At 48.8% G+C, this 27,917-nt stretch overlaps 1 protein-coding gene across 7 annotated transcripts in view; it reads left to right on the plus strand.

Annotated features, from left to right (window-relative positions):
• EHMT1 (euchromatic histone lysine methyltransferase 1) overlaps window positions 1-27,917 on the plus strand; it is a 103,638-nt gene that overhangs the window by 11,920 nt on the left and 63,801 nt on the right. For 2 of the 7 annotated variants that reach the window (XM_032165801.2, XM_032165810.2), the window contains exons 2-7: window positions 3,813-3,970; window positions 4,346-4,534; window positions 12,700-12,777; window positions 14,412-14,532; window positions 18,103-18,234; window positions 22,876-23,021. In XM_032165801.2, coding sequence (XP_032021692.1) covers window positions 3,813-3,970; window positions 4,346-4,534; window positions 12,700-12,777; window positions 14,412-14,532; window positions 18,103-18,234; window positions 22,876-23,021 — 824 coding nt within the window. The other 5 variants (XM_032165804.2, XM_032165803.2, XM_032165802.2 and 2 more) reach the window with 5 other exon arrangements.

Raw genomic sequence — 27,917 nt, forward strand, 5'->3', positions numbered from 1 at the left:
CATTATTCACACTTGGGTAGAAGGTGCAGGTCCCTGCTGGGTTCATTATCCACACTTGGGTAGAAGGTGCAGGTCCCTGCTGGGTGCGGTGTCTACACTTGGGTAGAAGCTGCAGGTCCCTACTGGGTTCAATGTCCACACTTGGGTAGAAGCTGCAGGTTGCTGCAGAAGTTGCAGTGCTTCCCTTGCGCTTTTTTGCCGGTGACCACAGGACATGCCCAGAGTGGAGGCCCTGCCTTTTGCTTTGTGAGCTTGGAGTGTTTGTGCCTTCTGCCTAGGTGGGTGGGGGCAGTGCCAAATACTGACCCTGAATGGGCCTGGGGTCTCTATGTGGACTTGTCTGGCTGGGAGGAAGGAGGACGGTGTTTCTGATGGCAGGGAACAGTTCTACAGGTGCTGCCGTACAGGCATGAGGCCTGGACATAGAGCTGGGCCCTGCTCTCTGTGAGCTGAGGACAGAAACCCTTCTGAGTGGCAGAGTGGTGGTGGTGACCACGCAGACTGCTGTTTCCCGTGCACTTGCTTTTTTCCCGCACTTCCACCCTCCCATCCACCTTGTCTGCCCTCTGGAGCCTGTTGCCTTTCTTCCTTATCCACACCTCTTCTACTCAGCAGCCCAGCCTTTCTGCAGAGCAGCTGGGCAGTGCCCACGCCTACTTCCACTCCTGGCACTATTTTTCCTGGAACTGTCTGTTCCACACTGTCCTATGCCTGGGCCTCCCAGAGCATCCTGGGAGATGCCAGTTGGCAAGAGTCTTTGCTCGGGGTCCTGAAGCCCCCCCCCCTGCCCCCCCACCTTTCTTGATGTTCTCCACCAGGATTCTCCTGTGCCAGATCCCATCTGCAGGGCACTGGCCCTGCTTCTTTGAGGCCTGGACTGCAAATCCTCCTTCCAAAGAGGCCCTGGAGCCTCTTCGAAGCTTACTGCCAGCCATCCTGCAGTTTTCTTTCTCCTGGGCCCTGATGATGCTGAATCCCAGCTGTCTGGCTGAGGGCCAGACCCCTTCCCTGGACACAGCTGGAGGTCCCCCTGCAGCACTGAAGCAGCCCCTCTTCACACTTCAGCCACGTGCTCAAACACTTTCAGGTCCTTAATAGATTCTACATTTCTGAAAGTCATCCACAGATGTTTCTCTACTATTTAATGTGTAGCAAATTTTATACCTAACATCTGTTTCACACATACAACCTGTCACCCAGTAAGAGGCCCTTAGACACCATTCTTCACTTGTTTGCAGCAGACAGACTTCCTGACATGATTTGTTTTATTTTATTTTATTTTATTTATTTATTTTTTTGAGATGGAGTCTAGCTGTGTTGCCTGGGCTGGAGTGCAGTGATGCGATCTCAGCTCACTGCAAGCTCCGCCTCCCGGGTTCAAGTGATTCGCCTGCCTCAGCCTCCTCAGTAGCTGGGATTACAGATGTGAGCCACTGCATCGGGCCCCGACATGATTTTTTTTTTTTTTTTTCTTTTTTTGAGACAGAGTCTTGCTGTGTCGCCCAGGCTGGAGTGCAGTGGCGCGATCCTGGCTCACTGCTAGCTCTGCCTCCCGGTTTCATGCCATTCTCCTGCCTCAGCCTCCCGAGTTGCTGGGACTACAGGCACCCGCCACCTTGCCCAGCTAATTTTTTCTGTTTTTAGTAGAGACGGGGTTTCACCGTGTTAGCCAGGATGGTCTCGATCTCCTGACCTCGTGATCCACCCACCTCGGCCTCACAAAGTGCTGGGATTACAATAGGTGTGAGCCACCGCGCCCGGCCGACATGATTCTTAAGCACATGAAATGCAGGGTTATCTCCTTTGTCCTCACTCAGCCGTTCATTACAGGAGTCAGCAAACTGTTTCCAGGGGACAGGTAGCAAACGTCAGCGCCTTTGTGGGCCACACTGTTCCTGTCCCAGCTGGTCATGGTGTTGTCACACTGAAGCAGTTGCCGGCAGTATGTAGACAGTGGGCATGGGTGTGCACCAATAAAGCTTTATTTATAAACAGGTGCCATGTCCGATTTATTATATTAATAACCATGGGTTACTGAGATGAAATGAGGAAAAGAATCTAGTGAGAAAGTACATGTAGTCACCTTTGGTTATATGCAGAGATTGGCTCCAGGACCCCGTCCCCATACCAAAATCCAAGCATGCTGCAACCCTGCAGTCAGCCCTGCAGAACCTGTGTAATATGAAAAGTTGGGCCTCTGTATTCAGGGGTTTTGCATCTTGCAAACATTGTATTTTCAACCTGTTTGGTTGGAAAAAAAATTCTGCTTGTAAGTGGACCTATGTGATTAAAATCCATGTTCAAAAGTTGGCTGTATATATATTTAAAGCTGAGAGATTTAAAAGTTATCTGATTAAATCCAGGCCTTCTTCATCCCCCCAGAAAATATCTATTCAAAATATCAAGATGATTATGATAGTGAGTTTAGGATTCCCAGGGCTACCAAGGGATTTCTGTTGCTTGAGCACAGCCATGCTACCCCGTCAGCCTGTTCCAGTGTGGACAGACAGAGCCAAGTGTCTGCATGTTGTCTGTGTGCTCAGAGCCTGACCCCCATGAACATACTGCAGACGCCTGGTGCAGTCGTTTCCCAGCGTCCATGGCCCCAGGCACCTCCTTACTCCAGAGCAGATTGCCCAGGCCCCATGGCATCTGTGGGTGGTGCTGTCACAGGACCCACCTGCTTTGGATGGTTCCCACTTGTTCACGTCCCTCCAACTGTTGCTTCTGCATTTTGTAGAGCCAAATTTGTGTGTGTGTGTGTGTGTGTGTGTGTGTGTGTGTGTGTGCGCGCGCGCGCGCACGCAAGAAAAGGGGGTCTCACTGTGTTTCCCAGGCTGGGCTTGAACTCCTGGAGTGAAGTAATCCCTCCCTCCCACTCAAGCCTCCACAGTAGCTGGGTCTTCAGGTATGAGCTGCTGTGCCCAGCTTTAAACAGAGTGGATTTTTCCCAGCCCTTTAGGAGAGTTCTTTCATGTTAAAGCAGTGGCTTTTAGATCTGTTTTTGCTTTAAATCCTGGAACTTACAAAAGTCATGGAGTCTGATTATATAAAACCAATCGAACCTAGAACTGCTTTGTTCAGAATGGGGTGGGGAGCCCCCAGGCCCCTTCCTCCCTGCTGCTATTGTTTGGAAACCACGCTCCAGAGCCCCCAGACATTTGCTTCTCCCTCTCACCCTCTTGTCTGTTAATAGAGAGCTGGACAGTAGCTCCAGGCACTGTCTTTCCCCTTAGTCACTGGATTGCAGCTCGAGGAGGATGGTGTCGGGGTGTTGGGCTGTGGAGTCATGGGGGCGGACCTGGCACAGAGCTTGTGTCCTAGGAAGACTGGCCTGGCCTGGCCCCTGTGCTGGGGAGGGAGGCCGGGCTCTTCCTGCTCCGCGCTGCGTCCCCTCTGCTGCACATGCTGTTCACGTTGGTCTGTTTTGCAAAGTGAGAGGACTTCTCAAGGGTAGTCATTCCATGTTCAAAGCCAAGGGGACTGGGAGGAGGAGTCGCCTCAGAGCCCTGCTACTGACGGTTTGTGGCTTTCCTGCCTCCAAGGTGGGGTGATAATGTTTGCTCCGTGTTTTATTGTGAATGGAACAGATGAACAGATGATCTAGGACGTGTTTCTGATTCTCTGTGAATTAATCGTGAGTGAAGGATGCCTGTCACTGTGCTGATGGCCTGCGGGCAGTGCGCCTGTTGTGATGGGGTTTGCTGGTGATTTTAGTGATCAAGTTTTGTAAACTATCTCTTACCTTTGAAAAACATTTGAATGGTGTTTCTTTTCCTTTCTTGTCCCCTTTTGACTTTTTTTTTTTTTAGCTTGCTTGCCTTTTGTTTTAGCAGCTGCAGTGTCTCGGAAGAAAAAACGAAGAATGGGGACCTATAGCCTGGTTCCTAAGAAAAAGACCAAAGTATTAAAACAGAGGACGGTGATTGAGATGTTTAAGAGCATAACTCATTCCACTGTGGGTTCTAAGGTAAGAGACATGTTTGAGAGAGTTGCCACGTGTGCGTGGAAATGCGTTTCTGTGTTCAGGGTCTGGTTATCAGTAATTTGGGTGACCTCAGTCCCTGGGAAGGTGCCAGTGCCATGAAGCTCCTCTGCCCTATAGGGGCAGAGTGTTCGTGTCCAAGATCATTGCGGGGGACTCCGCCCTGTCATCCCTGCCCTCCTCACCACCGCCCACCTGTCTGCCGGGCTCTTCTCCAGGTGGCAGGGGCACCTCTTCATGTGTCCCTGCCTCCCCACAGGCCCTCGCACCTCCCAGTCACCCAAGACTCCTCAGTGAAAGCAAGTTTGTTCATGATGCACACTGATCCTGCCTTGGGGTGTACACCTGCCCGTGTTCTAGGGGGAGAAGGACCTGGGCGCCAGCAGCCTGCACGTGAATGGGGAGAGCCTGGAGATGGACTCAGATGAGGACGACTCGGAGGAGCTTGAGGAGGACGACGGCCATGGTGCAGAGCAGGCGGCTGCGTTCCCCACAGAGGACAGCAGGACTTCCAAGGAGAGCATGTCGGAGGCTGATCGCGCCCAGAAGGTAGGTGTTGCTGTCCTGGGTGACAGCACAAGGGAAGAGTATCACAAAGTTGGCTGTGGTTCTGAGAATTAGCATTCTGGTCACTTCTAGACCCTGATAAAATCCCCTGTTTACAATTGGCTTAGATTTTTGTATTTTATTTTTCTTGATTTATTAAATTATTTTCATTCAAGAAGTATTTGTGTTTCTGTACATCATTCATTGAAGTAAACCTCTTGTTTTTTTTCTGTATTTCCTTTCTTTCTTTTTTTTGAGACAGGGTCTTGCTTTCACCCAGGCTGCAGTGCAGTGGCACGATCATAGCTCACTGCATTCAACCTCCTGGGCAGAATGATCCTCCCATCTCAGCCCCCCGAGCAGCCAGGACGACAGGCTCACGCCACCGTGCCTGGCTAATTTTTAAATTTTTTTGTGGAGACGGGGACTCGCTTTGCTGCCCAGGCTGGTCTTGAGCTCCTTTGCTCAAGTGATCCTCCTGCCTCAGTCTCCCAGTGTTGGGAATACAGCCATGAGCCACGGCGCCCGGCCTCCTGAACTTGTTCTGGGCTCTAGATTGACAGGAATGACAATGCTGACAGCTTGAAGCGCTGATGGGCGGCTTGCTGTGTGCTTGTTTGTGGTTGGCTCTGCGTGGCCTGCCACATTGCACTGTGGACACCACACATGGGCCAGGCGTGCTCTCTTCACAGACAGCCTCATCCCGTGTCCACCCAAGGACAAGCACCAGCACGGGCGAGCCCCCAGCCTCGTCGCAGCGGTGCTGTTGCCCCTGGCCAGGCATGGGCACTTGGGCCAGTGTCTCAGGGAAACTGAGGAAGTTCTTAGACATACAGTTTCGGAGTTAAATTCATGCTTTTTCAGTTCTGAGGGGATCAGTTAGGAGTGACGCATTTCATAAGGACGAACAGTGGAAAGTTAAGAATCAAGTTGACATACAAATCTGTGGTTTATTGTTCAAGTGTGTCCAACCATGTTTATTTAGACGCAATCTTGTATCTAATAAGTTATACTAAAACTAATAGTAGGAATAGCAGTCCAGGTTAGTTCATCCAAATAGTGACTTATTTGAAAATGCATAATTTTAGCGGTTAGCTTTTTCCACTTTCAGTCAGCTTTGTGTGCTATAGGTGTATCCCTGAATGTACACAAAGCATTCTCCATCATTTGTCAGAGTTTTGGGGATGTGTTTTCTTCCTTTTGCTTCAATTTCAAAGTCTGTTGTACTTTTTTAGCAGGTTTTAGGGCAAATTTTTAAATGTTGCTCCCAGCTTTTAGCTTGATTATTTAAAAATTAGTGGGAAATGTTACCATTAGATCTTTAAAGAGGATTTAAAAATTTTTTATTTTAAGATAATTAGTTTTTTCTCCTCTTACATGAAGAAGCATGAGGAAGAAAACACAGCATCATCACCCCATTGTCCTGGTGGCTCTGGCACTCTGAAACAGTCACTACAGTAACTTCCTTAGACGTGCCCAGCACAGCCCAGCCCTCCCCGAAGGACAGGCAGCCCTGACTGCACCGTGGGGGAGCAGCTGCCCCAGCAGCTGCCGCGGTCTCTGCACACACGTGTCTGTGGCTCCAGTGCACTGTCTGTTCAGCTGTGTTACGCTCTTTCTGTCAAGTTACAAGCAGTATTGAGTGTCACAGTTTTGCTGAGTATGCCAGAGGCTCATAAGTGCTGTCTGCATTTACAGTGTAGCACTTTGATGTCACCAGGCCACCTCTGAGTGTATCCTCCCACCTGCAGAGACCTGAGGGGTGTGGTTTCCTCACCTTCCCCAGCGGGGCTGCCTTCTTGGAGTCCAGCAGCTCTTCACTGCTGGGTCATGCCTGGGGCTGAGTAGCCACCAGTGTTTGTTCCACTGTAAGCCGCTTGCTAAGTAGCCCCTGCTCATTTTTCTTCTGGATTATGCGTCTTTTGAATGTAATCTGATGATCTTTTTGTGAATGAAGAGTTGATCTGTTGGCTCCAGTATAAGCTGAGTTTTTTTTCCTCAGGTGGATTTTGGGTTTTTTGTTTTGTTTTTTATTTTTTTGGGACAGGGTCTCACTCTGTTGCGCAGGCTGGAGTGCAATGGTGTGATCACAGCTCAGTGCAACCTTGAACTCCTGGGCTGAAGCGATCCTCCTGCCTCCGCTTCCTGAGTAGCTGGGGCTACAGGCACGTGCCACCATGTCCAGCCGATGCTTTTTGTTTTTTGTAGAGACAGGATCCCACTGTGTTGCCCAGGCTGGTTGAACTCCTGGGCTTAAGTGAACCTTCCACCTCAGCTTCCAAAAGTGCTGGGGTTACAGGCGTGAGCCACCACGCCGATTTTGTCTTTTGACTTTGTCTATAGTGTCAGAACTCCCAGGTGCTAATCCGTTTCTTTATGATTTCTGGGTTCTGTGTTCTAATTATGATAAACCTTTCTCGCTGTTGATTTTGAATAAATTGATGTATGCCATCTTCTAATACTTCTTTTATTTCATTGTTGTATATAAATATTTGATTCATATGGAATTAAAATATCAGAACTGCTCGGAATGGGGGAAGTTTATCACATATTAATTATATCTCAATAAAGTTTTTAAAAGAAAATGTGAGGTAAGGGTCCCAGGGCTTCCCTCAAAATGCTTAGGTTTCAGCTTCACTTACTGACCGACATTTCTTCCCTTCTCATTTACAACACCACGTTTATCATGTACCATATGGCATATTAATTTCAGTCTATTTCTCGATTCTCTCTTTCGATTGAGGTTCTCATCTTCTAGAGGAACTGGACACTGAATAACTCTAGGTATTTGTCATAAAGTAAAACATTAAATGACTGTCAAGGCAAGAAAAGAATCAAGAAACAAAAGCAAAGCCAAGAAGAAAATGTGGTCAGTGTAAAACAGAACAAGATGGCAGGAACAGCCTTAACTAGATGGGCACTGACAATCAACAGTGATAGTTTCGTTACATAAGTGGCTCCAGAGAACAGAGAAGGATAGGAAAAGTACGCTAGCCCATTCTGAGACTAAGATATAGGCTGAACTCACCTAAATCCTAAATACGAAAGTCCTAAATACCTTTTTTTTTTTTTTTGAGGTGGAGTCTGGCACTGTCACCCAGGCTGGTGTGCAATGGTGCGATCTTGGCTCACTGCAACCTCTGCCTCCCAGGTTCAAGCAATTCTCCTGCCTCAGCCTCCCAAATAGTTGGGATTATAGGCACTCACCACCACACCCAGCTAATTTTTGTATTTTTAGTAGAGATGAGGTTTCACCATGTTGGCCAGGCTGGTCTTGAACTCCTGACCTCAAGTGATCCACCTGCCTCAGCCTCCCAAAGTGCTGGGATTACAGGCGTGAGCCACCACACCCGGCCTCCTAAATAAAATATTAATCAAATGCAATGACATATTAAAATAATGGTTGTAAGGAAGTAGGGCTTACCCCAGGCTGAGAGTGATTCATTACTAGAAATAGATTAAAGACCAGGATTTACTAGGCTAACAGAATAAACGAGAAAAACTACGCAGCGTATATGTGTTTTTAAAAAAGGCATTTTGTAAAGTTCAAACAGCTGTTTTCTGAATTTGGGGGGATTACATTCTGATTGCATGTATGACAACGGTACAGTTCAGTAATGAGGGAAGAATGATGTACCTGTGTGGCCACCACCCAGATCAAAGCCTTGAATTTTGGTGGCACTACAGAAGCCCACTGACCTCCCATCCCCAAAAGTAACCCCTCTCCTGAGTGCTAACCCTGTAGGATGGTCGTGTGTGAAGTGCTAACCCTGTAGGATGGTCATGTGTGAAGTGCTAACCCTGTAGGATGGTCATGTGTGAAGTGCTAACCCTGTAGGGTGGTCGTGTGTGAAGTGCTAACCCTATAGGATGGTCGTGTTTGATTTCGTTCTTTATATAAATGGAATTACACAGAATGCATTCTTTCTTTTTTTTTCTTTGTGGCTTATTTTACTCAACACTGTGTTTGTGGGATTTATTTATATTATTAGTTAATTTTCATTGTTATGGAATAGTAGTTTTCAGAGTGGTCTGGGTGGCGGCATTCTGAGACCTGTTCAGAGAGTCTGCAGGTCAAAACTGTTATCATACTAATGCTCAGATGTTGGGTGCCTTTTTCACTCTCATGCATGGAATTACATGTGATGGCTGCTTTGCTGCGGCGGCTGACACTGTGTCCTTGTAGTTTTAACATGTCTCAGCTTAAATTTCTACTACAGTACGTGTTAATAGATACTTGTATTAACAAACACTCTTTATGGTTCTTGGTGCTATTTCAGAGTGTGCGGGGCCTGAGGCCAGGGAGGCGACCATACAGGTTCCTCTGTATGGCTGCTCTTATGTCTGTGTCCGTCACACTGTGGATGGCCTGTGGGTGGTTCCAGTGGGGCCGTCCTGGAGGAGGTTGCTGCCAGCACCCTCATACAGGTATTGCCCCAGGTACCCACTGGGAACGGAACTGCCATGCCTTGTGCTGGCCTCCATGGACCCTGCCATGCAGCTCCCCACGGTGGCTGCTCAGGCTGCCTTCTTCCCCACCACCTGGGAGCATCCCCTCTGCTGTGCCGGCCACACTCGGTGCTGCCACTCCAGCGAGCAGATAGTGGCATTACGTTTTCAGTTTAATTTGCATTTTCATGATTTACAAGAAGGTTGAATATTTTTTCACATACTTACTTCGCCATTTGGATGCCTTTTGTGAAGTGCCTATTCACATCCCAAACATTTATCTATCGGGCTGTTTGTCCTTTTTGAAACATGTTTTGTAGGAGTTCTTTGGCCTGGAAACAAGCTCTTGTTGTGTAGTCGACATGATTCCTTCTTCTGCATGTGGCCTGTCTTTTCACTGAAACAGTATCCCGGTTTAGCCATTCTGCTCAGAAGCCACTTACCAGAACCTGTTGCTTGACAGCTGGGTGCAGCAGCCACTCTGGGTGCTGGTGAAGGGAGAGCTGGACCCTCTCCCTTCTTAGCGTGAATCCGTAAGTGAGCCTGGTGTTCAAGAGTTGTGTCCTGCTGGGTGGCCACGGGACAGGCATCTTTTGGTCTATGGCCTGCTCCTGGCTTCTCTCTTCCTGTTTCACTTGGGTGTCAGCCTTCTCAGTTCACCTGCATCAGACTCCAAGTCCTCTATTTACTTGATTATTTTTGTGTGTGTGTGTCTTGCTCTGTTGTGCAGGCTGGAGTGAGTGCAGTGGCAAATCATAGTTTATTGTAGTCTTCACCTCCTGGGCTCAAATGATCCTCCCACCTCAGCCTCCAAAGTAGCTAGGACCATAGGTGTGCGCCACCATATCCAGCTAATTTTTTTTTTTTAATTCATTTTTTTTGTAGCGATGAGGTTCTCTCAGTCGACAGCCTCTCACTATGTTGCCCAGGCTAATCTTGAACTTCTGGGCTCATGTGATCAACCTGCCTTGGCTTCCCAAAGTGCTGGGATTCTAGGTATGAGCCATGGCGCCCAGCCTCTTTTTAATTCTGATGTCAGCGGTTACCCCTTCTCTTTCTAATCTCCTTGGGTTTTCAGCTTCCACTTGATTCCTTACAGCTGTCGTATGCACAGTGATCAAGCAGCCTCTTATAAAGAAGCTCTTGTTCCTTCCTCAAAAGTCGCTTTGCCAGAGTTTTGGAAGGAAGTGGAGTTAACTTGTGTTGTTAATCTGCCGTTAATTGGTGGTTTCATTGCCTTGTCTTGTTTTTAAAATAAGAAACCTGTCCAGTGACATGAAAGCTCCTGTCGAAGCTGACTGAAGTGTCAGAATGCCCACAGAAGGGTTAGAACATTTCCATGGTCAGTTGTGAGCAAGGGAGGAGAGGCTGCTGCTTTCACCTCGACATGAATGCAGCAGCATTGACTGTTCCTGCTGACTCTGTAAGAGAAGAACCGGAAGTAAACATAAATATTTTAAAAGACAAGAGAGAAGAGTTTGCTGAGAATATACTCATCCATCTGAAACATCCAGCAAAATCAGCTCAAAAACTATTACAGCTCCTAAGCTGACCTTACATGTGATCAAGACATAAAGACCAGTTATTTTCTTATATAGCTGCAATAACCAATTAGAAAATGTAGTGTCAGCATTATCAGTAAAATCAATAAATGTCTAGGGATGTTTTAAAAGATTTTCTATGTAGAAAATTTCAAGCTCCACAAACACACAGGGGACAGTGAGCAATCTCCAGCATTTGGCCTCGTTCTCCACACGTGGGTTGTCTTGGAGCAGATACTTCAGTAGGGATCTTTAAAAGATGAGGACTGTGAAAGACAAACCACAGTATCAGACCTAAAAAGTTAGTTGTAATTTCTTAATATCACCAGAGTACCTAGAAATAAACTTAACAACAACAAAAAAAGAGTGTTACTTGTTAATGTGGAGGAAAACTATAAAACTGATAAAAGAGGTTAAAAATTAAGTTCGTGGAGAGACTCATTATCTGTCTGGGTGAGAAGATCCATTGTTTTATTTTCCCCGTGTTTGCCTCTAAATTCAGAATAGCTCCCATCAAGATCCTAGCAGGACTTTTGTGTAACTGCTGATTCTGAAGTGAGGGTGGAGGTGGAGACCCTCTGGAGTAGTGGTGGTGACTGTGCACAGTGGGGGACACCTGAGCTCGGGATGTGGCTGCCGGAGGGGATGCTCACTCAGGAGCACTGAGGCGGTTAATGCGTGGGACAGGGAGCCTGTGACATGTATAAAGGTCGCTTGTAAGACTGGGGTATTAAATCAGTGGTCAAGGGGTCATGAACTTTTTAATAACTATGATTGGGCCAGTTGACTAATATTTTGGGAAAGGGCAGCCTGCACTTGTGTCAGGGCACGTAACGAATGTGAGCTCCATTCTGGAGTCTGACAGTGGTGCTGGCTGTACAACTCAGAATATATTAAAAACCACTGAACTGTACACTTTGCAGGGTCGGTTTTAGAGTAGGTGAAACATATCCTACTATGGCTATTATTTTAAAAAACAAATTCCAGAAGATTTAAAGTGTCAATATAAAATATTGAACTGTGGGTAAAAATATTGGGAACTGTTTTTTCCAATCTCAAATGAGGATGTTCTTCTAGTGTAAGACACAAACCTGGAAGCCATGAAGGAAAAGATGGACACCTTTGGCTTGTTCAGATAAAATTCAAAAGTTTTATGTAATAAGAGATACCAGAAACAGAGCTTTAAAAACTTGATAGGAAAAACAGGGGTCTCGCTGTGTTGCCCAGGCTGGTCTTGAACTTATGGCCTCAAGCAGTCCACTTGCTTGGGCCTCCCAGAGCATTGGGATTACAAGCGTGAGCCATCGAGCCCGTAGAATACACCCTTGATGTGAAGTCGCATGGGTGCCTGTCCACTGGGAAATGCAGAGAATAGTGGAATAGTGCAGCAAGAGCAGCCCCATGCCGCCTCAGGGAGTGCCAGGCACAGGGCGGACGGAGGCTCACGTATGTTTCAGTGTCTTTTGCACTGAACGTCTATTTGTGTATTGCCTGTGCTTATAGAAAAGATAAATACAGCAGAAAAAATAAGATGTGTTTGTTCTGGTGTGGAAAGAATTCCAGAACATATTTTTAATTAGAAGAAAATAATATTCACAGAACTGTTGAGTGTCCTGCCATCTGTGCAGACTAGAAATGCACTGTCGTCTGTGGGCCCACGTCTGCCTGGATGTTCACTGGAAGGAGGCGTGGGCAGCTTAGCTGTGGTGGCTCTGAGGATTGGACTGGGATCGTGGGTGTGTGGGGGTAGGTCTCACACTGTATTGTTTTGTGGCCTCTGAAAATCTTTATGATCGTTCTGTGTGTTTTGTGACCTGTGTATTGAATTATCCCATTCATAAGATACATTGAGCACCTGAACCCTCACTAATACAGCACCCAGCGGGTGTGCTCTCGCCTCAGTCTGCACCAGGGCAGCCACTCTCTGGTCCCGATGTGGAGACAGGACCGGGGAGCAGAGTGGAGGCTCAGAGTGTGTCTCTGGCCCTGCCTGGACCAGCACTCGGTCACCCCACACACCAGCCAGGGCCGGAGCAGGCAAGCGGCGCCCCCAGCCCGCGAGCGTGTGCGGCCCGTGCACAGTTCGAGGTTTGCTTTGGATCCGTCATCTGCCACTAAAGGATGTAATTGGTTTCTGTTTTCTGTTTGGGTTCCCGCTTCGACTGTGTGGCTGATCAGATGGACGGGGAGTCCGAGGAGGAGCAGGAGTCCGTGGACACCGGGGAGGAGGAGGAAGGCGGTGACGAGTCTGACCTGGTAATGCCCAGCGCCTCCTCCTGCGTCTGTGCTGAAGTAGAGGAGATGCAAAGACACCAGCGCCCTTCAGTCCTTTATCCAACCCTTGTTGCCTGAGCACTCACCCATGTGCTTGGAGCTGGTCGTGGTGATGGCCACAGATGGGTCCTGTCCCTGGCAAAGCCTCATGAGAAAGACGCTGTGCAGAGTTGCAGCGCAGGGCTGGGCCTGGCATGGGGCTGCCCCGGCTGCGTGCTGGGTGGGGTGGAGTTGAGGGGCCTGTGGAGGCTCTCAGAGGGAGAGGGTGTGGTGGGAGCCGGCAGCAAGGACAGCTGTTTGGCATTCCGCTGCATTGGCTGATGTATGAGAAGGAAGGGGTGGATTTGAGGGTTTCCAGGTAGAACGGACAGAACTTTCTGGTGGTGAGGACAGGAGGGAAGAGGGGTTCTGCTCCGTCCCTACTGAAGCCTGTCATTCCTTGAGGAGGGTCCAGATCGGAGTTGTGCACCCTGGTCTGCGGGAATTGGGGGTTGGAAATGGGGAAGAGCAGCGACTCCCCAGGATGCAGCCTCAGGAAGCCCAGCCTGTGAGGGTTCCATAGGGGAGGAGAAGTTGGCTCCTGCGTCTGAGGAGGAGCTGTCTGTGTCGTGGGGGGAAAGCTCGGCAAGTTTGGGTCACATGAATTGGGAAATGCTCTGAAACAGGAGGAGTGGCTCACGGTGTGGGCTCATCACACCAGCGGGTGGGAGGAGGACACAGGGGCCGAGCAGCGAGTAGGAGGAGGACACGGGCCGTGGTGTTCAGCGATGAAGGGGTCTGTCTTTGGGTGGCACAGGGGCAGCTGGATTTCCAGCAGCAGCAACTTTGGGTGTGGCGCTTGCACAAATTATTCCCAAAAGTTTTGCCGTGCGGGGAGCACAGGGGAGCCGGGGCTGTGTGTGCTGCAGACAGGGCTCCTGGTACCGTCCTCACGTGGGACCCGACTCAGGAAGAAGGCTGCCCAGCAACAGGCCTTGTGCAGGGACACGTTCAGTTGGTCAGCGAGGCCCGCGCACTGCCGCTGTGCCTACCTTAAATGTCCCTCCGCCCGCTGTGGCCTGCACGTGGCCTCCTGTGGAGGGGTGGGGGTGCCTGCCGTGCATCCGTGTGTGACGTGTGGCATGGATGCTCTCCCGCATCCGGATTTTAGAAGCAGATGCTTAAAACACATCTTGAAATATTATAAGTTAATTACAACCTCTGTCCTTGTTCTCTGTGTAGATAATTCATGTGGGTAGATTCTGAAGCAAGCCGAGCGTTGATTGTCCCTTTTCTTGTGAGCGAGATGAACGGACCCTATTCCTGAGCTTATTTACTTAGTTCCTGAGTAGAACTTTCCAATTTATTTATTCTTTTATGCCAAACTTAAATAAGATTCATACATTTCACTTTTTGTTTTTGTTTTTGTTTTCTCTAAAGGGACTGAGCTTAGAGAGATAGTTAGGAAAAAGCACAGGGTGCCTTTATGCGTGTGACCCAGGAAAGTGTCTACAAGTTAAGTTCACCGTTTAATTGAAGATCAAGACATAGCCAATGTTCTGTTTTGCAAGAAAACTCTTGCCTTCCATAGCTTCCTGTGCTCAGTGGTTTATATGCCTGCCCGTTTGGTTCTCCAGAGTTCGGAATCCAGCATCAAGAAGAAATTTCTCAAGAGGAAAGGAAAGACCGACAGTCCCTGGATCAAGCCAGCCAGGAAAAGGAGGCGGAGAAGTAGAAAGAAGCCCAGCGGTGCCCTCGGTAAATGCCGTGGGGGTGTGTGGGGGTGCGGCCGTCACGGGGACTGCCTGGGACGGGGATGGGACCAGGAGGCCCACCTGGGGTTGGGGTGCGTAGGATTTCATTAGAAAAAAACGTTTGAAATGACTTTGTTAGAGAAACTCAAGTGATTCTAAAGTAGTTTCCTTCTGGCCAATGTAGTGGACGTTGACTTCACTGTTGTTGTTTTTAATTTTATTTTTTATTTTTTTGAGACAGGATCTGGTTCTGTTACCCAGGCTGGAGTGCAGTGGCACGATCTCAGCTCACTGCAGCTTCCACCTTCTGGGCTCAGGCGATCATCCTACCTCATCTCCCCAAGAAGCTGGGACTATAGGCGTGTGCCATCATGCCCAGCTTATTTTTTTGTGTCTTTTTGGTAGAGATGGGGTTTTGCTATGTTGGCCAGGCTGGTCTCGAACTCCTGAGCTCAAGTGATGTGCCTGTTTTGGCCTCCCAAAGTGCTGGGATTACAGGTGTGAGCCGCTGTGCCTGGCCCTGACTTCATTGTTGAATGTTGAACCGAGATGAATCATTTGCTGCCTGCCCGGGTGACTAGAACCTGTGGCCTGCACGGGCAGTTCCCACGTTGCGTGCAGGAAACGGCCCCTCGGTGAGGCACCTACGCCTCGGTCAGAGTCTCCTGTTCCAGAGCAACTTTGTGAATCACAACGTGAATGTAGGAAGGAAATCTCCTCAAACCTAGAAGGGATGCAGCAGGTTTAGGGTGCCAAGGGTCATTTTTGTTTTCAGCTTAACTGAGGTACACTTGGCATACAATAAAATGTACAGAAATAAATTATACAATTTGACAAGTTTTAACGTGTTTATGACCTTGAATCCATCACCACAGTCAGATGATCAGTGCCATGAGCACCTCTGTCACCACGGGTCCCTCCTGCCCTTTGATAACCTGGCCCCTTCCCTGCCTCCCTTCCCTGCTCCCAGGCAGCCCCTGGTCTGCTCTGTTTCTGTGTATTGGTTAATGTTCTGTCGAATTTTATATAGACGGAACTGTGCAGTTGTTTTTCATCTGGCTTCTCTGAGTATAATTGTTTTGAGTTGCCAGGCTGTCAAATGGCCAGGAGTTTGTTCCTGTCCATTGCTGAGAAGTGTACCATTGTGTGGCTGCCCCACAGTCTATCTGTCCATTCATCCGCCCACGGGCCTTGGGCTCTTTCCAGCCTTGGCTGCTAGAAATTAAGCGGCTGTGAACATTTGTGTGCAAGTCTTTTTTGAACAGGTGCTTTCCTAGATCTTGGTTAGATGTCTGGGGGTGGAATGGCTGAGTAGAGTGGCGTGTGTTCAGCTCTTCAGGAAGCTGTTTTCCAAGCACTCGTCCTGTTTTAGGTCCCCACAACACACAAGCATTCCAGTTCCCCTCTGTCCACGCCAGCACTTGTTAGGGTTAGTCTTTTTAATTCCAGTGGATCTGTGGGTGTGCAGTGGTGTTTTACTGTAGTTTCAATGCTGTTACCTAATGAGTAATGAGATTGTACATTTTAGCCTTCATTTAGTTTTTTTGAAACGTGTCTGTTCACATCTTTTGCCCACTTTTAAAATCTGGTTGTTTTTCTTCTCATTGGGTTAAAAGTTTTTTAAATATTCTGGAGACAAGTCTTTTATCAGGTGGATGTTTTGCATGTATTTGTACCTAGTCTATGTCCTGCCTTTTCATTTTCCTAATGCTGTATTTAGAAGAGCAAAAGTTTTTAAGGTTTTCTTGAAGTCCAAGTTATCAGTTACTTTACTTTGTGGTTCATACTTTTGTGCTCTAAGAAATCTTTGACAGACCCAGGTCACAGAGGTTTTGTCCCTTGTTTTCTTCTTGGCATCTTACAGGTTCAGCACTTGCGTGTAGGTTCATTTTGCACTGATGTTTGAGTGAGCTGTGGTGCAGGCCCCTTCTTGGCAGTGGATGTGCAGTTGCCATAGGCACTGCTGCTTGAGTTGACTTTTCTCCCCCCCCGTTGACATTCAGTGTGTGGGCTGTTCCTGGACATTCCGTTCTGTTTCATTTATTTATTTGTTTATCCTTATACCAGCGTCACCGAGTGGCAGCACTTTGTTCTTCTTCACAGTGATTCTGGCTAATCTAGATTCCCCAATGTAGAGTACCTCTGTTAACTGGATGTTGGGGAGGTGTCATCCCCTGAAAAGAGAGGGTTGCGGGAGGCCTGGGGCGTGAGGCAGACACCATGGAGGCTCCTGGTGTTTGAGGGTGGAGGACGTGTGAGCCCCCCGGGAGCTGCGTGTGGTGCTTCAGTTACGTTTCTCTTCACCTCGATTTATCGATTCAGATCATAACACCAGATGTGGCTTTTACTGTTGGCCAACAAAAGCATTTTAGAGCCAAGGCTAAAAGTTGTTTTTGGGTTAGAGATTTCATCTTTGCCATCTTGGCTGTAATGTGCAAAATGTGTGCTTTTAAATATTCACAGAGGAGTTTGCATTTTATTTCTTTATGAATTTTTTATTTAAATCTTCTTTTTGTTTAAAACTATACAAAGTGTACTCTTGTTCTTCAAGTTGATGATGGTGATTTCTCAAAGGTGGTTGGCTTTTCCTGTCTGTCTAAGATCTAGGTGGAGCGTGTGGCTTGAATGAAAAGACTGGTTACCATACCTCTCTGTGCTAGTGTTCGTTTATTTCCAGTCATTGAAATAAGATTGGTGACTAGTCCCTAGAAGCTTGGCTGTGAAATGTGACCATCTGCCCTTGGCCGGAGTTAGATATTACCTGGTATAGGTACACACTTTCATAGGCCTCCTCAGTGAATGCCCTTGTGACTACAAACACCCGATTTTATACGTCTTTCTCCGGCCCTCCTGGGAAGTGTGGACAGGCTGGCCTGGCCACCACTTGTGTGTCCTTGAGGGCAGGGGAACCCACAGAAGTGTTTGCACCCCCCACTGCCCTTGCTGCCAGCCTGGGGGCACCGGTCCTTCTCACAGCACCCTGCTCCCTGGCACCTTCTGTGGGTGTCGTGAGCCTCCCGTGTTTACTGGAGTCGACACTGATCCTTTCCGGGAGCCTCCCTGGATGTCAGCCAGGACACCCGGGAGGTCAGTGCTTTCTCTCTGACACAGATTTGCCTGCAACACGGCACCTTGGGCCATCTCTTTAGCTACTTTACATCTGATCTTTCAAATCTGCAAGTTAGATTTTTCTGTTTTATTTGAAAATAATCTACAACATATGACTACCATGTTTTTATCTGTTTCTTTGATCATTTGATAGCTTTTATGTAGTTGGTATAGTTACAGAGAAAGATGTACTGACATGTTGGTGCCTTTGTTTTTGTCTATACAGCTTCTCTCTTCCCCCATGAATATTATGTCTAAAAGGGGGAATTAGCAAAATAATATGCGGGAGAGAAAATGATAGTGAAACTGGAATGGTCTAAACAATAGTGGGTTTCAACTTGTGGTTTTGAATGAATTAATTAGAAGTAGTCCATTTCCTGGGGCCCCAGCCTTGCTGCCCTGTGCGTCTGGGTGGGTGCGGCGGCCTGGGTGCACGGTGTCTGATGTGTGTGCCTTTCATACCTAGGTTCTGAGTCGTATAAGTCATCTTCAGGAAGCGCTGAGCAGACGGCACCAGGAGACAGCACAGGGTACATGGAAGTTTCTCTGGACTCCCTGGATCTCCGCGTCAAAGGAATTCTGTCTTCACAAGCAGAAGGTGAATGTGGTGTTGTAACTGAGACGGGGCACCATCTTGGTCCTTTGTCTTCTGGGCTCCTTCCTCTGTATTAGCATGATGCCCCCTGGTGGACACTAGTAGAAGATCGGGTTAACTGCATCACTTCCAGCTGAGGTGTAGACAGGATGGGGTGCGTTTGCTGTGTCCCAGTGTGCAAGTAAAGAAAGAGGCATTACGGAAACCCTCTAAGAGTAAACTGGTAAAGCCCAAGCACGGCCCAACGTGGCGGTCGTCTCCCGCCGTGGGTCAGGCGTACTCCGTGGAGGATTGCCTATGGCCAGACACCCTCCCTGGTCGCATCTCAGGACACACAGGGACGTAGTGTTGAATAAGGTGTCTCTGATTGGCTGAAAGATGTCCCTGGTCACTGTTGAGCTGAGAGTTCTGACATACGTTCTGTGATGGGATATTCGTATTTAGTGTATTTTTGTACCTCTAAATCACAGGTGAATCAGCAGCTTCTGCTGGGAGTTGTTATGCCAGAAGTTGTCAGTTCTCACACTTTCTATCAGTTTTTTCTCTTTTTAAGCAACTTAGAAACCTTATATGAGTGAAAAGTAGCTAATAGCTATTTGATTATTTGGGAAGATTTATTTGAAGCATGATGTGGAGGAAATGAAAACCTTATTTACATTCCACACAGATCTTGCTGGTGTGGGATTGCAGACTACTGTAGGGGCTTAATGGGCCATTTAAAAATGACAAATAGCTAGCTTTTTAGGGTTTTGAACACTGAGGGAGGTTTGAGTCATCTATATAATTCACCTAGGAAATCACATCTTTAGCTTAAGATAGAAATCTTAGGCTAGTCCGGCTGGGCACGGTGGCTCAAACGCCTATAATCCCAGCACTTTGGGAGGCCGAGGTGGGCAGATCACGAGGTCAGGAGATCGAGACCATCCTGGCTAACACAGTGAAACCCCGTCACTACTAAAAATACAAAAAATTAGCCAGGCGTGGTGGCGGGCGCCTGTAGTCCCAGCTACTCGGGAGGCTGAGGCAGGAGAATGGTGTGAACCCAGGAGGCGGAGCTTGCAGTGAGCCGAGATGGTGCCACTGCACTCTAGCCTGGGCGACAGAGCGAGACTCCGTCTCAATTTTAAAAAAAGAAATCTTAGGCTAGTCCATCATGGAAACGATGATATTTTTTCCTCTTCTTGCACCAAATGGAGCAGAACCCCCCCTCAGGTATCACGAAGTCCTTAGCATAGTCACCCGATGCTTTCAGAGTATAACACTGAGTGTTTCAGTTCTCTAAACTTGCTTTTAGGTTTGGAGGTCTCAGGAAGTTACTTGGTTTTAAGTAGTAAATAGTATTTCATTTTGTCAAATCGACTCCTGCTGTGGTGGCCTTGGGCGTGCTGAGTGGCAGGAGACAGGGAGCTGGCACATGAAGGCTGTTCTACCTGTCAGTGTGCGCCTGCTGTCTCCGGTACGGTCGGGGGAAGGTAGCTCTAAAGGAAGGATGGTGCCGAGCATGAGGGCCAGAGGGCGAGAGCCAACACAGAGCCGGAGGAGAAACGGCAGTGAGTAGAGGCTCCTCAGCTTGTGTGACATTTTGTAAACTGGCCTCCCAGAATTGATTTGCCTGTGTTTGATCAGCACCGATTGGTCAGTCAGCGATTGGCCTGTTCAGTCATGCTCTTGATGTAGATCATCAGTGCGTAGAAGAGACAGGCGGTGGCGCCCACTGTGCTGGTGCTGGCCGTGTGGCCTGGGACCCCAGAGGGAGGCAGTGGTCAAGTGGCGCTGGATGGGGTCTGGGGCTCTGGGAGACCTGGGTGGTGTGCGTCTCAGATGGGACAGGCGCGATTGGCCTGTGGAGTATGCTGAGCGGGTCAGTGGGGGCAGGTGATCCCTCTGGTTGTGGTTCATGGGGTCCAGGCTTGAGCCTTGGGCCAAAGAGAATATGAAGATGAGAAGTCCTCTCTGTATGCATTTGTCTCTTTCACCGTTGCCTTGCTCTTGGGCCTGCCTTATTGAGGCTGAATGGCGATGTCACCCAGCAGCGACAGGAGGCAGAGGGTCTGAGCCTGGGAGAGGCCAGGAGCCAGTAACCATGGCAACGTGGGCTAGGGCGGGAGAGCCAGAGCTTGGTGGAGGTTGATTGCTTGAGGCTTGCTTCAGTCATTTCATTTGACGTCCCTGGTGGTTCCACTGCGGGAACAGAAACACTCCACCTCCACAGAGGTGTCTGAGCCACTGCATTGTTATCCAAGCGTGTAGGCCCTGGGTTCTTACCTATCTCACTGCAGCCTCTTGGCTGCTCTCGGCCGTGCTGTGGTGGGGCAGTTATCTCACAGCGTTGTGGGGTTTGTGTGTTTTCTGCTTTTAAAAATCAGGTTGCGGAGCGGGATCCTCTCGGAGGCCCCCAGCTTTAAACTTGTGGTGATTCGAATTCAAGTTTCACCTCATCGTCTTCCTGGTCTTCAAGGGTGTGGGTGATCCAGAGGCGAGGCTGGGACCTCGGGCAGCACATGATCAGGAAGTGCCTCCTGCACAGAGTCCTTGACGGCAGCATGGACCATTCACATGCTCTTTGGCTCTTTGCACAGATTTGGATTTTCTCCTGGCCGTGACCAGTATCAGATTCCAAATGGGCTAGAGACAAACAGAAGCGGCTGTGGGTGACTCAGCGTGGGTGTTGTTAAAAGATGCACTAAGAGGCCGGGCGCGGTGGCTCAGGCCTGTAATCCCAGCACTTTGGGAGGCTGAGGCAGGTGGATCACGAGGTCAGGAGATCGAGAACATCCTGGCTAACACAGTGAAACCCCGTCTCTACTAAAAATACAAAAAATTAGCCGGCGTGGTGGCAGGTGCCTGTAGGTCCCAGCTACTTGGGAGGCTGAGGCAGGAGAATGGCGTCAACCTGGGGGGCGGAGCTTGCAGTGAGCCGAGATTGTGCCACTGCACCCCAGCCTGGGCGACAGAGTGAGACTCTGGCTCAGAAAAAAAAAAAGATGCACTAAGGCACAGTGCAGCTTTTAAAGGGTTTCCTTGAGCAGCGATTCATGAACCAGGCAGCTCCAAACCAGAAGCACGTTGGAAGCTGCACTGAGGAAACACGAGGGGAAGGATTTTTAGGGCGAACGTGGGAGTAAAGCCAGGAAAACACCCAACTGGTTCATGATGCAGTTTCCTCGTTTGTTCTGTCCCTGCTGGAAAGTCCCTAGTTCTAGAGATTGGTTGGCTGCTTCTGAATGGTAGAGCTTAAGTTCTATTTTTCTTTACTATAGGCATTTGCCAGAAGTAGCCCAAGATATCCTTTGTTTTCAGATCAAGCAAGGTCAGGATGGCCTCCTTGGCTCAACTGGCTTTGTCTGTTCAAGGTTTCTTTAGTCTTGGTCTCCATTTTAATTTACTTTAACACTATATTTTTAGATGTGGAAACAAGGGTTAATTTTTTTTTTTTTTTTGAGACAGAGTCTCACTCTGTTGCCAGACCGGAGTGCAGTGGCACGATCTCGGCTCACTACAACCTCCGACTCCCTGGTTCAAGTGATTCTCCTGCCTCAGCCTCCTGAGTAGCAGGGATTACAGGCACGTGCCCCATGCCCAGCTAATTTTTGTATTTTTTTTAATAGAGACGGGGTTTCACCATGTTGTCCAGGAGGGTCTCGATCTCCTGACTTCGTGATCCGCCCGCCTTGGCCTCCCAAAGTGCTGGGATTACAGGCATGAGCCACCGCGCCCAGCCAAGAGTTAATTATTTTTAATTAAGAGAGGTAATAGTGAGTATTTGAGACAATGATTCACCTTCTATTTCTGCTTTGACTGTTTAACAAGAAAGAAAACGTGAAATGCGATCTGGCTTCCTTTGGGAGCGGCACCCACTGTAGCCACTTGCCAAGCTCGAGGGTCTTCCTGGCAGCTGCCCTCCACCCCTGCCCCTGCCGCTCAACAGCCTTGGCCTTGCCCGTCTCTCCCACCCCGGGCTGGGGGCAGGGCGTGGGGGCACCAGCCCTGGCTGTGCTGAGACGGGCCCAAGGCCGCCCGCCTGACCACGGCTCTGCTGCAGCCTTCCCTGTGGACGACGCCATCATTGGCAGCGCATGTTGAGCTCTATTTCTGCTCTAGTTTATCTTTCCTTGTTTTCCCTGGTGCTTCCCTCTTTCAGCCTAATAAATGGGCTCTTTGGACTATTGTAGTAGGTGAGTGGGATTCCAGATAATAGACGAACCGTTATTAAAACCTTCCAAACTGATTTTTTTTTTTTTTTGTGGCTGCCATTCTAAAACCAAGTAGGAAAACAAGGTCTTAAAGGGCAGTGAATGCTCTTTTGTTTGAAAAGCAAAAGATTTAGGAGCTACTGCCAGAGGTACTAGCCTCTGGCTTTGGAATTTGTGTCCTGGGTCCTGAGAACCTCAGAACACAGGTGAATAGGTGCCTCTTGAGACCCTGGCAGGGGATCTGTTAGCTGGGGAGGCACAGGCCGCGCCTTCATGTTGCCCAGGTGGTGGCCATCCCCGCCCCGCGCAGGGCTGTTTGTGCTGGGTAATCAACCGCATTGCTTTCATTTGCTGGTGTGTGAGATCACTGTTGAGACTATAATCGATCACTTTCTAGACGTTCTTTTGAGGTCAGGATTGCATGAGCTGACATGTGTCTGTGTGACGTTAGGGTTGGCCAACGGTCCAGATGTGCTGGAGACAGACGGCCTCCAGGAAGTGCCTCTCTGCAGCTGCCGGATGGAAACACCGAAGAGCCGAGAGATCACCACTCTGGCCAACAACCAGTGCATGGCTACGGAGAGCGTGGACCATGAAGTAAGCACTTTGTTTTCATTTAAAGCAGCCATGGAGCGAGTGAGAAAGCCCAGCCCAGCAGTGGCCCCGACAGCCCCTCGAGTGAGTTGCGCTGCATGACCAGGGAGGGAGCCTGAGTGGATTCTGCGCAAAACCAGTCGAGCAGATCCCAACAGTGAAATCACAGCAGATGATGAAACACAGGTCTAGAGCTTGTTAAAACGGAGGGTTGTGTAGACAAATTCTTTGAATGAAAATGGTCTGTTGTATTTCTCTTTTATGATCATGGTTTTGTCAAGGTTTTTCCTACCTTGCTATAAACAAAGTGAGTAGATTGAGGCAGGATAGTCACACCAAGGTGGGTCCGGAACTGCCCAGAACTGTGGTCCCCTGCAGGGCAGGCCCCGCAAGGGCCAAGCCTCAGCCACCTCCCTCCTTTCACCAGGGAGCACAGACGGAATTAATGTTTTCTGAGAATTTCTCCAGTTCTTTTTAACAAGATTTCTTTCAGCCCTTAGAGCCTCGTGACCATGGCTGGCCATGGGGAGGGTCCGAGCAGGAGGCTTGTTGGCACCAGGCCAAGAGGCACCACACGCAGTCACACAGCTTGGGTGTCTGGCTGCCCCGGGCTTGCATTTGCTGTGGTGGAAGTCAGCACGTGGCCATTAGTGTCGTCTGCTTCCTGAGGGGTGTGTCAGGCTGTTGCTTCAGTGAGTTTCCTGGTCTTACTGGCCAGCGGATCCATCTTCAATTCGATTATTGAGTCTTAGCTGCACATTGTAGAAATAAGTGAACTATGAACAGGACAACCATTCATGTAGCAATGCTAGGCATTATTCCAAGCCTTTTGCGTAGGGCGCTCCTCCAGGTCTCACGGCAGCCTGTGCAGGGTCGGCCGTCGCCCAGGTGGTACAGGTGAGGCCCGTGAGAGGGGCCAAGTGGCGCCTCCAGACTCACCGGCCTGCTATGAGGAAGGCAGGAATGGGAGCCTCCTTCCAAAGGTCGGGCCCTGCCGCTGTGTCGGGGAGCATGGGCAGCACCCTGGAGGAGCGGGCAGAGCCCTGGAACAGGCCGGTCAGTTTCGCCCGCGGCCCTCACCCTGGTGCCAGTTGGCGTGGCCGGGGTTTCTGATTCAGCAGGTCCGGCCTGGCTGGGATTTTGCTGTTCTAGAGTGTTTCCCGTCTCTCCTGGAGCTTCTGGTCCAGGGACCACACTTTGAGAACCACTGGTTCTCCTCCTCTTCTCCTTCTCCGTAGGTGTTAAACAGGATCCAGTGGAGTCAGGTCCCCGTGTGACATGTGCTTCCCTGTGACTTTACTCTCTGTACCTCCACGTTTCCAGGGCACGTGCCTTTACTCAGACTCCGACACTGGCGTTGCTTTTGTCTCATCCCAGCCTGGCTAGGCGACGTCTGCTTCAGCGCCTCTCATCTGTGGCACATGCCCCGCAGGATCCCCGTGTGACGGTTTTTCCCACCTCTGAGTGTTCATGTCCCTCGCTGCATGTTCCACCGCACTCGGCCCCTCTGCAGAGCCCCTCACTTGTTTTAAGAGAACTTTCCATAGTGAAAAGTGAGGGCGCAGTTGCCTTCGGAATCCTCGACTCGTCCTCCTCCATCACCAGCGTTCTCTCCCCACCCTCCTTTCTTGGTTTTGAACTACTTACTGTTTTAAAGCAAACCCCATTTTACTGCTGAATAGCACAGGATGTTTCTATTAAGATCAAAAGGGACCGTTGTCTCACATAACAGGAGCGCTTTTCACGTGTAACAAAAATAACAATTTCCTGTTATTATCTAGTGCCTAGTCCATGGTCAAATGTCTGTTGACAAAATGCCTTTTACTTTTTTTCTCTCTTTCTAACTGGATCCAAACTGGTTCCACTCATTAAATCAATCTGCTGCAATGTCTCTTAAGTCTTTTGTGTTTCTTTCACCCAGAACATTCTCTCTGTCCTCCACTTCTTCCCACTTGCCACGCTGTTGGCTGAAAGAATCTGGATTCCAGATTCTGGACTTAGCTCATAACTTTCTTGTGTTGTTTAAGTCATTTGCGTTAGTTCCTATAGCCTGAAAGTTAGATTCAAAGACTTGGTTTACATTCAAGTACTTAAGATTTTTATTTTATGATTTAATTCTGGCAAGAATGCTGTGGAGGTTTGTGCGCTGGGAGTGGTGCTGAGAAGGCTCTGGGTTTCTGAGGCGGCCGCCCGTCCGTCCGAAGGCCGTACTGTCCTTGGTGACCACTGCCTGCATCCATTGTTTCATTCAAAGTTTCAAAATGGTGATTTTGCCATTCTGTCATTCCTTCTGCAAGTACAGGCTGGAATTCTTTGGTACAGAAGAACTTCCCCACATCTGCTAGGGCTGTTTCGTACCTCGGAAACAAGCTTCAGCCGGGATTGGCAGAATAAATAGCTACTTGTCTTTGCAGAGTAATGAATGGGTGCTCTAACAGCCTCTAGTGGTATCCAGAGGGCTTGATTTTGCTTCTCTCTGTCCCCTCTCCACCTCCCTTTCTCCCTTAGCATTCTTAAGAACTCATGGTCTTCTCTGTATTCAATGTGCGGTAAGCTTTTTTTGTTTAAAATTAAACACAGATCCTTTGGGCTCTGACTTATTTTTGGATAGAAAACTCAAAATAATAATAAATTAAATTAAACTTAGATCCCGAAGACCATACAAAACAAACATTGGGCTGAACAACCCTACTTCAGCTGAGCTCTGGTAAACACCGCCAAGGTGGAGAAGCAGAGCCTGACCCCGCCCCCCCCACCGCCCACTCCCCCCGCCCCCCGCCTGTCCCCGCTCGTGTTCTTCCCCGCAGCCCCATCCAGCAGCCTCTGTCCCGACTCCCACAACGCCCCCTTCCAGGGTCAGCTTCGCCGTTTAGGTTTGTAGCTTCACCTGCGGCACTGCTGCCTGTCTGCCCAATTTCTATATTGTTCTTGGTCCCTTCTTTTTCTTTCAATGTATCTGTTGAACAACCCAGGCTGTTGGAAGCTTCGAGGCTCCCATAATCTGGGTTCTGTGAATCCCGCACTTAGGTGGCAATTCAGCAGGTTCCTCTGTGTTTCTTGCAAAACCTGTCAAGGCCGGGTGCAGTGGCTCATGTCTGTAAAATGGGAGGTCGAGGCAGAAGGATTGCTTGAGCCCAGGAGTTCAAGACCAGCCTGGGCAACATGATGAAACCCCATCTCTTAAAAAAATTAAACAACCTTACAAGTTTGGCCCCTTTGTAGGACTCTTGAGTGTGGGGAGGGTTTAGCCCAAAATGAAGGGCCATGTTGTCTGGCTGTCTCACTTCCTCTGATATTGGCAGCTGCTGATGCTTAACACCTACATTCGTTGTTTATTCGTTGGAGGTTTCAAAATGGTGCTGATTTTATCATTTATTATTTATTGTTCACTGGAGTGGTTTTATAGAGAGACATGTCTCAGGCCAGGCACAGTGGCTCATGTCTGTAATCCCAGCACTTGGGGAGGCTGAAGCAGGAAGATCACTTGAGCTCAGGAGTTTGAGACCATCGTGGCCAACATGGGGAAACACCATCTCTACTGAAAATACAAAAAGTAGCCACTTGTGGTGGCGCCTGCCTGTAGTCCCAGCTACTTGGGAGGCTGAGGCAGGAGAATTGCTTGAGCCTGGGAGGCGACAGTTGCAGTGAGCCTCAGTCGTGCCGCTGTTCTTCAGCCTGTGCAACAGAGCGAGACTCTGCCACTAAAACAAAAACAAAAACAAAAAACAAAAACTACCTGTTTTGTTTCAAAGGCTGTGTTGTCTGATATTAACATAGCTACTCAGCTTTCTTTTGATTAATGTTTGCACAGTACATCATTTTCTACACTTTAACTTTTAGTCTGTCTCTGTCTTTAAATTCAAAGTGGCTTTCTTGTAGACAGCATGTAGCTGGATTTGCTCTTTTAATAAAGAAAAATTTTACTTTATTTTATTTTTCGAGACAGGGTCTCACTTGGACACCCAGGCTGGAATGCAGTGGCTCTCATTGCAGCCTCCATCTTTGGGGCTCAGGTGATTCTCCCAGCTGAGCCTCCCGAGTGGCTGGGACTACAGGCATGCAACACCACGCCCAGCTAAGTTTCAATATTTTTATTTTGTAGAGATGGTATGTCACTATGTTCCCCAGGCTGGTCTCGAACTTCTGGGCTCAAGCTATCCACCTGCCTTGGCCTCCCACAATGCTGGGATTGTAAGTGTGAGCCACCGTGCCCAGCCTACTTTTATTTTTTAGAGACAATGTCCCACTCTGTTGCCCAGGCTGGTGTGCAGTGGTGCAGTCAGAGCTCAGTGCAGATTCAAACTCCTGCACTCAAGCGATCCTCCTGCCTCAGCCTCTTGAGTAGCTGGGATTGGAGATGCCACCATGCCTGGTGGTTTTGCCCTTTTATCTAATATAGTCATGTACTGCATAACAGTGTTCAGCCAACGATGAACTGTATCTGTGAAGGTGGTCTGATAAGGTTGTAATACAGGTTGATGGACCGTATCTATGAAGGTGGTCTGATAAGGTTACAATACAGGTTGAGTATCACTTACTCAAAATACTTGGGACCAGAAGTGTTTTGGATTTCATTTTGGATTTTGGACTATTTGCATTATACTTACCAGTTGTGCATCCCAAATTCAAAAATCTGAGAGCAGGGTGAGGTGGCTCACGTCTCTAATCCCAGCACTTTGGGAGGCTGAGGTGGGTGGATCGCTTGAGGTCAGGAGTTCAAAACCAGCCTGGCCAACATGGGGAAATCCCGTCTCTCCCAAAAATACAAAAATTAGCTGGGCGTGGTGGCGGGAGCTTGTAATCCCAGCTACTTGGGAGGCTGCGACAGGAGAATCACTTGAACCCAGGAGGTGGAGATTGCAGTGTGCCAAGATCTCGCTACTGCACTCCATCCTGGGC

Source organism: Hylobates moloch, unplaced genomic scaffold, assembly GCF_009828535.3.
Source record: "Hylobates moloch isolate HMO894 unplaced genomic scaffold, HMol_V3 SCAFFOLD_10, whole genome shotgun sequence".
Lineage (NCBI taxonomy): Eukaryota > Metazoa > Chordata > Mammalia > Primates > Hylobatidae > Hylobates > Hylobates moloch.